The 13,477-nt window shown below is 41.7% G+C and overlaps 1 protein-coding gene across 10 annotated transcripts in view; it reads left to right on the top strand.

The window, feature by feature from the left end:
• ALMS1 (ALMS1 centrosome and basal body associated protein) overlaps positions 1-13,477 on the top strand; it is a 130,942-nt gene that overhangs the window by 102,663 nt on the left and 14,802 nt on the right. For 4 of the 10 annotated variants that reach the window (XM_073342982.1, XM_073342978.1, XM_073342987.1 and 1 more), the window contains 6 exons: positions 895-936; positions 3,800-3,917; positions 5,644-5,892; positions 7,096-7,340; positions 8,583-8,763; positions 10,205-10,268. In XM_073342982.1, the coding sequence (XP_073199083.1) occupies positions 895-936; positions 3,800-3,917; positions 5,644-5,892; positions 7,096-7,340; positions 8,583-8,763; positions 10,205-10,268 (899 nt within the window). Of the gene's footprint in view, positions 1-365; positions 574-894; positions 937-3,799; positions 3,918-5,643; positions 5,893-7,095; positions 7,341-8,582; positions 8,764-10,204; positions 10,269-13,477 lie in introns of those variants that run through there. The other 6 variants (XM_073342985.1, XM_073342986.1, XM_073342984.1 and 3 more) reach the window with 5 other exon arrangements.

Genomic DNA, 13,477 nt, shown 5'->3' with positions numbered 1-13,477 from the left:
TATTTATGACACACCCCTTCGTTCACTTCCTTCCTTTGCTTCCTATTTATGTCTGTCAGAGACCTTGTAGAGCAACAAGCTCCAAATATATCTGCTCTCCAAACACTTAAATATTCCCTGCCTACCTCCATATTTCAGCAGATGAAACTGGGAAAGCAGGGTTGTGGAATTTTTATGCTCTTAAGACTAAGCTCCTTCCATTACAGTTGTCCACTGCTTGGGAGTCATCATTAGTGGAGTATGCATATGTATGTTTGCTTGAAGAAGAAAGGAAAATTACTTAGCTGTACTGTAATTGGAGTTCTTTGAGCATTTGTTGTACATATAGAAATCCCTCAACCTGCTCTCCATCCCCTGTACCTCAGAGTCCTTTACCAACCAGGATTCTGCAGTGGAGAGGAAACAGAGGCAGTTGGTGTGCTCTATCCGTTTATGCACTTGACTAAGGGCGCAAGGGTGCATCGAGCACAAGCGTGTCCACACGGACACTTTTGGCCAAAGATTTAGAACTCAAATGGATGGGATGTGTGCACATCATTAGTAGAATGTACATATGGACAACAGATCTTTAAGAACTCCAGTTACTGTACAGGTAAGTAACTTTCCTTTTTACTTATAGAAACCACTACTCCAAGACAAAGTACTGCACAATATTTAAATTATTATAGAATAAATATGTTGTATAAGAGAGTGGCACCCTTTTTATAATCAGTGTTTATTATATCTGTGTTTTATCTGAGTAATATTGTCAACTCTTCTTCCACAGAACCCTGTTTTGGATAATTTTTTTTATTTATTAATCATTTCAATGCCAATTTTATGCTGAACAGTATACAAACTCTGAACCCTTCCTCAGGGTGTTTGCTATCTAATATAATTTATCTCGTTCCTAAGGCACCCCTCAAAGCTATATCTGGCGCCAGCTGCAAAACCAAGGTTTGCATTAAAGTTGGTCTGAATGGAAATAAGCATGTATATATTCATTGCTGAATGACTGAATATATCTAATCCTTCTTGAATGCTGAAATGCTTGTTTGGATGGGAGGGAAATCACGTTGTTCTGCATATAGAATAAGGATTCTGTTTTCTCAGAATGTATATCTGCATTTTGATTCTGTCCTCTGATACGCAGGTGTGTATCTGCCACATCTGTCTTGTAAAATCTGCCAGAGCAGTAATTGATTTTACAAGATGCAAAGTGATGCATTCTTGTATGTGAGAGAATAAAAACCAGGCCTTTTAAATGTGGTGATTGAAATTATGCATTATGTCGATTTGGTGACAATGAAGGTACAATAGTTCCTGAGCAATAAAATATAGCTCCTGTCGTTCCCATCATATTTAGTATTATGAGTTATAAATAGAATACGGATTACTGTGATAGGTGAGAAAAATCTGTTTCCTAATTAAAAATGAAGCACAACTAACTTCATTGCAACAGCTGTTTGACGCCACATGGTCAGAATTGACGGCTGTAGAAGCATTGTCAATAAGTGCTGTGTTATTTAAGCACCAACATATCCCCATTTAGATAATCCGAATACAAAGCTTGCGTAACTAGGTGCATTATATTCACAGACAAAAGACCCTACATTTTAAAGGGCAATAAGATCATTATACAAACTTACAAAGCCATCTCATTCAATGTTAGGCTCTGTGAGTGCAGCTAGTTCTATTTTTATATTGAACTAGTGCCTGTGCAATCTCCCAGGTACTTAGCTCCTTGTTTCTTATAAATTACTATTTTCTGGATGGGTTTCACCTCAGTAAAGAACACTGATTTTGGGGGGGTACAAAAATGTGGGGGAACCTTCACTGATGCCTTTTTGAAAGTCCTTTGCTTTCTCTCTGGTACTGTAGAACCAGAAATCATTACTGAGCAGCAAGAGAACACATCAGAATTCCAGGCTAGTCCATTCCCCTAACAGGCTCTGCAGCATTCAGGTACCCTTGGCCCAAAGGGTGGGAATGTGTGACTCACTTTAGAGCAGGGGTTCTAGCAACAAATTTTTTGGTGGCCTCAGAGTGCAGGCACCAACTCTTGCTGGTGGCCACACTGATACTTTTTTTCCTAAAATTATTTATTTTTCCTAAAGTTAATAAAGTAATGTGCACATATACACATCCAAATCCTTGTAATTTATTTATGTAAGGTCTTGGGTTTTTTTTGCAGACTCAGTAATAAAAATAGGTTTCAGAGTAACAGCCGTGTTAGTCTGTATTCGCAAAAAGAAGGAGGACTTGTGGCACCTTAGAGACTAACCAATTTATTTGAGCATAAGCTTTCGTGAGCTACAGATCGGATGCCGATGAAGTGAGCTGTAGCTCACGAAAGCTCATGCTCAAATAAATTGGTTAGTCTCTAAGGTGCCACAAGTCCTCCTTTTCTTTTTGCGAATAATAAAAATGATGCAGTTATCTCTATTCTTTACTGGACCTAACACAATAGAAATACAAATTAGGTGCTGTGCATGTTCTTGTCTTTTTTTTAATATTCTTTTGCTTTTTTGGTAAAAGTGGTTGTCTGTACAATTCTGAAGTAAATTTAAAAATGATTTGACACAATAGAAGTCCAAATAATAATGAAAAACATATGTGGGTGGCTTGGGTCTGGGGAGGGGAGGCATGGCTGTGATTGGCCCGGGGCTCCTCCGGGCAGGTGTGGGGTGGGGGGCTCAGAGCTTTGGCGGGCCCAGAGCTCCTCTGGCTGGGGGGGCTCCTCTGGGCAGGTGTATGTGTTGGGTGTGGGGTGGGGTCTTGGGGCTTCAGCCAGCCCGGGGCTCCTCTGGCCGGATGGAGTGGGAGGGGACGCTTGGGGCTTCTCCCGGCGGGGGCACGTGTGACTTCAGCCGCAGGGGGGGTAGGGGGTCTCGGTACTCCAGCTTCCGGGGGTTGCAGGCGGAACAGTTACAGTTGGGGGCTAGCCTCCCCAAAGGGGGGCTCCACCCACTGCCCATCCGCCTGCCACTCACCTCACCCCCACACCTGCCGCTCGCCTCCTCTCACCCCCACACCTGCCGCTCACCTCCTCACTCCCCCCTCGCAGCCAGACCCCCCCCACCCGCCTCCTCACCCTGCTGCTGGCTTGCTGCTTGCCTCCTTACTCCCCTGCCACTCACCTCGCCACTTGTCTCCTCACCCCCTGAAATGTTAGTACAATAATTATATTCCATTTGATTTTTTTTATAATTGTATGATAAAAATGAAAAAGTCAGCAATTTTTCAGTAATAGTGTGCTGTGACACTTTTTTTTTGTATTTTAATGTCTGATTTTGTAAGCAAGTAGATTTTAAGTCAGATGAAACTTAAGACAAATCAAACTCCTGAAAGAGGTACAGTAGTCTGGAAAGGTTGAGAGCCACTGTGCTAGTGCATGAAGTTAAAGCTTTAAAAAATGTCGTTTCTAAAACAGTGTTTATTTTAAGAAAGCAAACAGTTATATATGTGAATGGATGTGCATTAGGATTTCGTGGCTGATTGTGTTAGTTACTGGTGGCAGAGCTGTTAAAGCATTGCCATTTTCTCACCTGAAAAATTGGCAGAGTGACGCTCCTAGTTCATCAGGTTTGATGCCAGCAATGTACGTCCGTTCTTCCTAAACAAAAGGAAGCCAAGGTTAGCGGAATTGTGTAGAAAGTTGTGGAAAGATGTTTGTAGGCCTGTGCTTGATTGTTAATTGAATCATTTTAAGAACTGAACTTGGGACTCTTGCTCCTTTGCAGCTTGACTCCTCACCCCTGCCCCCATGCTGACTTGAGTCGAATAGAGATTCCCAAGAACCTGTTATGTTTTTTTCTAGATGTCAGACTCTGTTATTTCATCAGATTCTGTTGCTACAATCAACGGTTCCTGTGGACCAAGTTCTGCCCTCGGTAACAAGCGACACATACGGATGTTAAACAAGGGCATCCAAGCAGGTGAGTTTCTTAGGTCCGAACTTCACCTCTGCTTATTCACTTCTGACTTTCATCTCTTCAAAACCATTGTAGAGGGCTGCTTCAGAGTCTAATGCATGTCTTTGCAGACTGGTATGTACACTGGACATTCACTGCCCACAAACTGTACTGCTTAGATGCTTTCACAATAAAGTATTGTGTTAAGATCAGACACTTCCATTTGCTGGCTCCCACTATGCTACTGGCCAATGTCATTGCTCATCTGAGTTCTGCTAACCCAGACCTTTAATCCATCTCAGTATCCAATAAAAAGAACAGGAATACTTGTGGAACCTTAGAGACTAACAAATTTATTAGAGCATAAGCTTTCGTGGGCTACAGCCCACTTCATCGTTGCATCTGATGAAGTGAGCTGTAGCCCACGAAAGCTTATGCTCTAATAAATTTGTTAGTCTCTAAGGTGCCACAAGTACTCCTGTTCTTTCTGCGGATACAGACTAACACGCCTGCTACTCTGAAAAGTATCAAATAAGTGACTTAGCTCTAGCTTCCATGTTATTTTTCTTTTGCAAGAGTTCTAAAGTTCCTGAGGTTCTTTGTCTGTATGTAAGTCACTGAATGTCTTTCTAAGCACTTGCTATTTTATCAGTGTAGTCAGCATGCCAACAGCACCCTTTATCCCTGTTCGCAGTATTGTCCCTTTGAACATCTCTTGTCCTCTGCTTAAGATATGATGTATCCATTGACTGGTATAATTCCTGTGTTCAGGCTCTTCCCCCCTCCCCCCAACGGCAATTTTCAATTACACCATTCCCTGAAAGCAGGCTTGCAAAATCCTCCTTTAAGGGATGAGTGACTGTTTTTGATGGGCAAACAAAATACCTATTTTTCATTATCATTATTTTGTGAGTAAACTTTGCATCTGGGATGGTAAATGTTCATGATATTTTTCCAAGATTTCTTACAGTTTCTTAAGCCTTGGTTAACACCTTCAGTTGTACACATTTTTAGTTCTCCCTTTCATCCCAACTGTTTAAAAATCTTTACAAATAAAATTTAGCATCCGTGGAAAGTGCTGGAGGGATCACCCTGAGCAAAGGATTCTGTTTATCCAGTAAAATGTAAGCAGCACAAGCATATGCTGACTTACCTTTGTGCCTCAACCTGGATACAGGAATCTTCCTCTAGCAGAGAGGTGGTAATTCACTCTCTCATCCCCTTCAGTGCTTGACCTTTGCTGTAACTGCCAACAAGAGAGTTCCAGTTGTGTTAATGGTGTTGTGATGTAGACACCTTTTGCCCTGGGAGCTAGAATGATGGCACTAAACTAACTTCACATGGATCATCATATAGTAACAACCGTTGGTCACTGAACTTGAGCTGGATTTGGAGTGATAACTTAAAAGGCGTGAGTCTGTTTTTACCAACCCTTAGAGTCCTCCAGCCCCATATTTAAGATTACAGTAAAATGGCAAAAAACTCTGACAAAACCTGCACAAGTACCACCTTCTGAATCACTAACACCACATTCTGCAGCTTGTAGATCCTCGGAAGTCTTCTATCAATCTTCTGGTCTGGTTCAACCCAGCTTAGTTTATGAGATCTGACATGGTTAGAATACACGGGGGTATGGCAGTAGGCCACTTACTTAGTTTGAAGGACCAGGGAGGGCTTTCCAACATCTTAGCTTATTGAGTCACTGCTGCTCCCGAGTAATGTGTTCCTTTTTCTTTCTTTTGAACTACAGGAGATTTGGAGATTGTGAACAGTGCAACTAAGAAAAACACTCGAGATGTTGGTATGACTTTCCCCACCCCAAGATCTAGCCAAGTGAGGCCACAGAAACCCTCAAGTTGTGCCGATGGTGGGTTTGGGCAGTTGGATGGTGGGTTTTCAGGCTTTCAAAACCCACCAGGCAAGGGGAAACTGAAGGGACAGCCCGGCAATTTTCTCATGGACAAAAAGACAGGAAGCAACAGGCCACAGCTACCACAAGGTCAGACCCAGTATTGCACCTTTGTGAATGGGGAAGTGCTCACATTTCACATCAGCCAGCATATATTATCAGTACACAATGTATATATTCATGAGATCTCTAGCTGGCCCTGTAAGAACAGTTTCTAACAATGGCACAATTATATTTTTTTAAAAGGCAATGCAATCACTAACTTTTATCAAGTGTTTATAGTTGATTATTTTTAGTGCCCCGAAGTGTTAGAGCTCACAATCTAAATTTCAGGCATGAAATATCAAATGATGATGACAAATATAGGGAGTGAATGTGGCAAGAAAAGACAAATCAAGTATATGCTCACATGGATACTTTGTTTAGGCATGTGAACATCTTAGCATTTCTGTGAAGCTGCATATATTAAAATGATAATATTCAGTATTTCATAACTTTACTGATTCATTTATTGAGGGCTTCATGGAATAAGTGAGTTTTCAGGTGAAGAGAAGGTCATAATGTTGGAAGGAAGTGTTCTTGTCTCCCTCTTCAGCTGTGGTTGTATCTTGGGGAAGGACAGGGTCCAGCCTCCTAATTTGAATTTCCCATCAACACTCAGCTGCCTGGCTGCTGAAATGTTCTAAAATATGTTAGTTTCCATCCCTTGATGCAATTTTTTATCATCTTTTGGTTAGGAACAGATAATCCTACTCATCACAGACTTGTATATGCTTCACTTGAAAACTTCTAAAGGGTATCTTCTAGTTGTATTTAAATTCCAGAAGGCTATAAATTCAGGAGGGCCTAGCACGTGAACATAATGGCGTTGGAAGATGAAAAGCATGTGCCCTCAGAAACATCTTTAAGAGCCATAGGACTTTTTGGGATTACAGGTGCTTTAGAAATGTGAAATTATTAGTAATTGAGGGTATAAGTAAAGAGAAATTTCTTAGCTGAGCCATTTCAAAGAGTGTTTTATCCCTGTTCGTTGATAGAGACTCGAGGACTTTCTCTAGTGTTTGGTAAATGCAGTTGTTTGAAACAGCCCTGGTGTTAACATGAATAGTCTAATTGAAATCAGTGGAACTATTGACGTGAGCAAGGACTGTAGGATCAGGCCTCTAATTGTGTTTAGTGACACTATGTATACATAGACGCTCAAAGGGAGATGGAAAATGAGAAATTGTATATTCTTCAAAATAAATTTTTCTCTAATTTTTCCTTTTTGGCTCTAAAAAATATTTTCAATAGGAGTTTCCTGGTTTGTTCCTGCTGAGGATTTAAAGTCCGACTCTAGGAAGGAGAACAAATCTAGCTCCTTTTCTGGTCCAGGTCCATCCTGGTTTGAGCCACTGACCAACACAAAGCCATGGAGAGATCCACTCCGAGAGAGGAACTGGCAAAAGCAGCAAGGCAGCATCAAGATTCAACCGGTAGTCCCAGTAAGAGATGTTGAGAACAAGCCCCCAAGACTATTTGTGAAAATGACGTTGCAGGTAAGAACACTCCACTGTAGAGGTTCTTGTTTTACTGTAAGTTTTGGAGGAGAGAGGTGAAAAGATGGAGAAGATTAAGCCATGTTTAGGTGCTCATAGAAACAAAACTTGTGGCCCTGATTTTCACCACTTTGCTTTCACTGCTGTAGGTAGTCAACAACACAACCTATAATACAACACTATTGCTGTTTTTGAAAAAAGGATTGGATAATTGTATACATTTTATAACACCTATGCCTATACAAGCTAAAATAATCAGGATGATCAAATCTCATGTTGTTGGGCTTCAGAAGGAATGTAGCAGCAGCAGTAGCAAGTTGGTTTTTTAATTGCTGCCCTGCAGAAGTATCCATGGATGCTTAGTAATAAAGATTAAAGAGCGTGATACATTTCAAACAGTGAATACAATAAAAACAGGGAACTTACCTGTGAAATGGAAACTAAAATGTGGATTTCAAGTACCCATGCAGCAAATTATATAGACACTCAAGGCCAAGTGTGAAAAATACAGTTTTATGGTGATGATCAAAAGTGAGGAGGGTTGAACAGAAGTTGATGTCAAGGGGCAGTGAGTTTCACACCTACTTCAGCAAGGGCATAATCGCCTGCTGCCTTGAGATACAGGAGTAGAGCAGAGTGAAGGCAGTTGTGTCAGCACAAGCAGACATCAGGAAGAAGTTCAAGGAAGGTGTCTCAGATGCAGCCAAGTCATAGTACTCATTGGCTTTGCATATTGAAAGCTTCTTATTACCACTAAACCTTGGGGTTAAAATGGAAGTGAAATGCTGAGACCCCATTTAAAAACTTTCCTTAGAAGCCAACATAATGTGGACACTAATGAACATATGCTATTTAAAAAGATAGCTATAATGGACTTTAGTTTTATTTTGATGGAGGTGTCTAATTCTGTGGTTAACAGTATCTTGTCCTGTGTGTGTGGCTGCCTGATCTTTGGCCTGCTTGTTTAAACTGAAGTTTACATTCTTTTTGCAAATTATTTCAGCTACTCTTTTCCTCAGCCAGTTAGCTTTCACGTTGTTTAAAACCAAAGTATTTGCTAACAAGATCCCCAGAGAATTGCTCAGCATTATGGATGCAGCATTCTGTGCCATGTGAGGATGACTCTTTGAAAGGAATGCATGCCATGGTTCACTCATGGGGTTAGATATTTTGATCATCCCCTCCCAGGTTGGAGGAACGTCCTGAAACTACTTTTCTCTGAGGGTTTTTTCACCTTCTTAGGAGGCTCTTGCATTGCACCGCCCTGATTTCATCTCCCGCTCTGGGGAACGTGTGAAGCGCCTGAAGCTCATCATGGAAGAAAGGAAGCTACAGAGTGTGTTGCAGAGTGAGCGAGAGGAGCTGTTCAATCCCCCTGAGAAGAAGGATTATAAGAATGCTAGTTACCTGCTCTATAACAGAGGTGCCTCATGTTTATGCCTTTTCATGCTCTATAGGAAATACTGAATGTACGCTGTTTGCCTACAGAGCATTATTCTAAGTGTACATATTTCTAATTAGATTCTTTAACATTCTTATTCATTTTATATAAATTCATTTTATATATGCATTCTTATAATAGGATAGTTATCCATTTTATATGAATAATGAGATTGTGATGGGTTGGGTCACAGAAACCCCCTTGGGACTGCCAACTGATGTGCTGAGACTACCTCTGAGCCTGTTTTCCCTGGCAGCTTGGGACTTCAGTACCCTGTCTTGTTGAGCCAGACATACTAGCCTGTTGCAAACACGGACCCAGGTCTGAACCATGTCCCCCAAAAGCTACAGGCTTAACAGAAAACAGCTTAAGAAGTGTTCCTGTCTCCAGCACCCAGATACCCAGTTCCCAATGGGGTCCAAACCCCAAATAAATCCATTTTACTCTGTATAAAGCTTATACAGGGTAAACTCATAAATGTCTGCCCTTTATAACACTGATAGAGAGAGATGCACAGCTGTTTGCTCCCCCAGGTGTTAATACTTGCTCTGAGTTAGTTAATAAGCAAAAAGTGATTTTATTAAATATAAAAAGTAGGATTTAAGTGGTTCCAAGTAATAACAGGCAGAACAAAGTAAATTACCAAGCAAAAGAAAACAAAAACATGCAAGTCGAAGCCAAATACAGTGAGAAACTGATTACAGATGAAACCTCACCCTCAGAGATGTTCCAGAAAGCTTCTTTCACAGACTAGACTCCTTTCTAGTCTGGGCCCAATCCTTTCCCCGGTACAGTCTTTGTTCCAGCTCAGGTGGTAGCTAGGGGATTTCTCATGATTGCAGCTCCCTTTGTTCTGTTCCACCCCCTTATATATCTTTTGCACAAGGTGGGAATCCTTTGTCCCTCTCTGGGTTCACACCCCTCCTCCTAAATGGAAAAGCACCAGGTAAAAGATGGATTTCAGTTCAGGTGACATGATCACATGTCACTGTAAGATTTCATTGCCCACTTGCCAGCACACATGTATACAGGAAGACTTACAAGTAAACAGAGCCATTTACAACCAATTGTTCTGGTTAATGGGAGCCATCAAGATTCCAAGCCACCATTAATAACCCCCACTTTGCATAATTACAATAGGACCTCAGAGTTATATTTCATATTTCTAGTTTCAGATACAAGAATGATACATTTATACAAATTGGATGACCACACTCAGTAGATTATAGGCTTTGTAATGATACCTTACAAGAGACCTTTTGCATGAAGCATATTCCAGTTATATTATCTTCACACTCATTAGCATATTTCCATAAAATCATATAGAGTGCATTAGAACAGTTCTCTGATCTAAACAAACTTGTTCACTGTTTTTGTAAGCTTTAAAGTTTTATCAGGCTCAAAACTTTGCCTTTCCATTTAGACTGCCCGGTTAAACAGAAGAGAAGGACCATTCTAAAAGGTGAAATGGTTCAGAGATCAAAACGGTAAGGCTAAGAAAGACTTATTTCAAATAGACTGTAAATCAGGTGACCTCAATGGGGTGGTGAGAATAGATAAATCACTCTTGTAAGTGAAGGTTTTGGACGTTTGGGAAACATCAGGTGGTTTAGGTACAAAATGGAAGGTTTTCTGTCAGAAGGTGAGCATGACTTGTTATTAATAGAAGTTTCCATGTTTTTTTTTAATTTTGGGAAATTTGTTTCTTTTAGCTACCTCTGAACATTTCACTGCAATGTTTGCAAGTCAAACGTTGCAGAATTGTGTAGGTGAGCACTAGAACTGAAATGGTCTAGGAACATAAGCCTTTGGTCAGTGAATAGCCTAGCCACTGGACAAACTGAGTGAAATGCAAAAAGTAATCAAGCACCACAAATAGTGAAAAGTAAATCAGAGTTCTTCGTCGAGTAGTGTCCCTATGGGTGCTCCACTTTAGGTGTCTGTGTGTGGAGATTTTTGGTAGCAGTGTCCAGTTGAGTCCGTGCATGTGCTCTCCCTCCCTCGTGGTCTGCCTTGAGGCTATTTAGCACTGCACGGACGAACGCCCCTCACTTCCTTCTCTACCACCTTTGGCCTCTGACAGAACGAGCAGTTGTTCCTTCCTTATGTGTGTCATGAGCATATGTAGTGTTTGTTTTGTTACCTTTGTTCTCCCTAAAAGTACTCAGGCTAGTGTGTTTTGTTTTTATTTTATTTTATTCCTTTGGTTTAAAAATAAAAGAGAAAAAGGACAAGAACTTCAGTTTCCTTCCCTGTCTGGGGGCATTCTCCCCTCTCCCCGGGCATCTAGTAGATTGATAATTATTTTCTTTTTCAGTTAAAAAAAAACCCACACACCTGAAGAGGAAGCTGCCTCTGCAGCACACTTCTCCTCATCTCTCCCAGATGAGACTCTGCTGCCCACCCCTCATCACTAGATGAAGATTTAAGAACTTTCTGGATCTTACCAAGAGGGTGGCAGACAAGCTGCAGATTCCCTTACAGGAGGTGGCAGATACACATCACAAGTTGGTGGAAATTCTGCACGCTACCTTCTCATCTAGAACTGTCCTCCCAATTAATGAGCTGATTTTAGATCCTACCAAAATCATCTGGCAGAGCAAGCCTCCACTGCACCAACCCGCAACAGTGTGTAAACAAAAACAACCCTACATCTCTACCATCTTTGTTTTCAACATCTGCAACCCAACTTCATCATAGTGGATGTGGTTAATTCATGAAGCAAGCAACATAATACCAAGTCAACTCCATGTGATCAGGCTTCGCAAGATGTCGTATTCATCGACAGCATTACTGTTTAGAGTCATAAATTACCAAACTTTCATGGCTAAAACAATTTTGTTAATCTTGGGAAACCCAGGATGTTTCTGAAACATTACTGGAAACACAAAAAGAACAGATTCAGACCATTCTTAGAGAAGGTCAGTTAATAGCCAGACCGGTCCTAGAGACATGACCAGATGTAGGCGTTACAGAGCCTGCCCAGTCTCCATGACAGTGGTACTGAGGTGGGTTGTGGGGTGTTTTTTCTTTTTGTTCGCTACACCTCTCTAGATTGCCCAAAGAGCTACAGACTTCCAATTTGAAGGGCCAAACTCTTTGCGGAGAAGACAGATTTTCTCTCCACATCCTGAAGGATTCTTGGACCGCACTACACTGTGGAAAAGAGGAGAAGATATACCTCTCAACCAGACCACAGATCACAATCTTCTCAATACTCACCATCTCTGTGCTGTTATAAGCCACAGTGTAAGAGGCCCAGGGCTCAAAAGTGAGAACAGTCTGCACCCCAGTTCATGACCTCTCAAACTGCCTCTTATAAGCACTTCGATGAGCTGGTCAGGGGCCTGAACAATGATACCTTACAGCATCAGCTGCCATCTATACACCTGTCACTCCACTCAGAAGTCACCTTACCTTACTTCACAGCAGTTAGGACCAGCTCTAGAGCAAAGAGATTGATTTCTAGCCCTGAACCTACAGGGTGCCTACTTCCATATCTCAATACAACCATCATACAGGAGATTTCCTATTGCTTACCTTTGGGACAGGATCATTATAGGTACAGACTGCTCCACACAGGGTAGTCTCCAAGGTTCACTTCATTGTGGTGGTATACTAACCCTGGTACAGTGACTCGACTTTATCAGCACCAACCTGATGCAATACAAGCGAGAACGCTCCTCTCACTACCCACATTCACCACCCTGGGACACATGTCTCCCTAATATGCTGGGGAGCTCACCTACACAGCAACAAGGTTCAGGACAAATGGCCTTCCACAGAAATGACCTTCCATATCACTCTTTTGGGACTAGGGGCTGTCAGGAGTGCTTGTGCGCAAGCTTTGTCTTTCATCAAAAACAACACACAAAGGTTATGATGGACTTAATGTGACCTGTATGTTTTGTATAAACTGCCAAGGAGCTGCCAGATCTCCCTCCCTCTGTAAGACAGCATTCAAACTTTGGAATTGATGCACCCATCACAATGTGCTCATCTTAGCTGTCTGTCTACAAGGGATACAGAATGGGATAACCAACAGTCTCAGTTGGAATTTTCTCACGAGAATGAGTGTATACTGAATTCACAGGTGCTTCAAGATATAGCCACCCTTTGGGGAAACATTCACTGGCAGTTGCCCTCATCTTCCCAGCGGTCAGGGCCCACTTGTATGTCTTTTCCCAGTTTCCTACCCTGTCCCAGGATTCTGTTGAAAATTCAAAGAAACAAAGCGAGAGTTATTGTGATTGCCCCTCTTGACTAAGACAAGTCTGGCTGCCTTACCTGATGCAGATGGCAATATGCCCTCCTGTTCCTCTGATGTCAGCCCATTCCTCACCTGCTCTCTCAAAACAATGGGCTGACCCTTCATCCCAGCCCATGGGTCCTCTGTCTCCAGGCTTGGATCTTTCTTCGTTCCAAGGCTAAGAAACAGAATGCTCTGACAAGCTGAAACACATTTTGCAACACAACCACAAGTTGACCACTCCACATACCTATCTACAAAATGGAAACGACTCCAAGTTGGTACCATTCGAAGCGGACAGACCCAACCTCATCTTTCCTCCCTCTGATTTTGAACTATATTTTAAACTCACTCAGGTCCCTTAAGGTACATCTCATGGTGAAAATGGCTTCCCACTTGGAGTTTGCTCAACCACTAATGCGTAGACTTTAAGGGCATTGGGACTCT

Source organism: Lepidochelys kempii, chromosome 4 (genome assembly GCF_965140265.1).
Source record: "Lepidochelys kempii isolate rLepKem1 chromosome 4, rLepKem1.hap2, whole genome shotgun sequence".
Lineage (NCBI taxonomy): Eukaryota > Metazoa > Chordata > Testudines > Cheloniidae > Lepidochelys > Lepidochelys kempii.
This window is presented reverse-complemented; position numbering and strand designations above follow the sequence as displayed.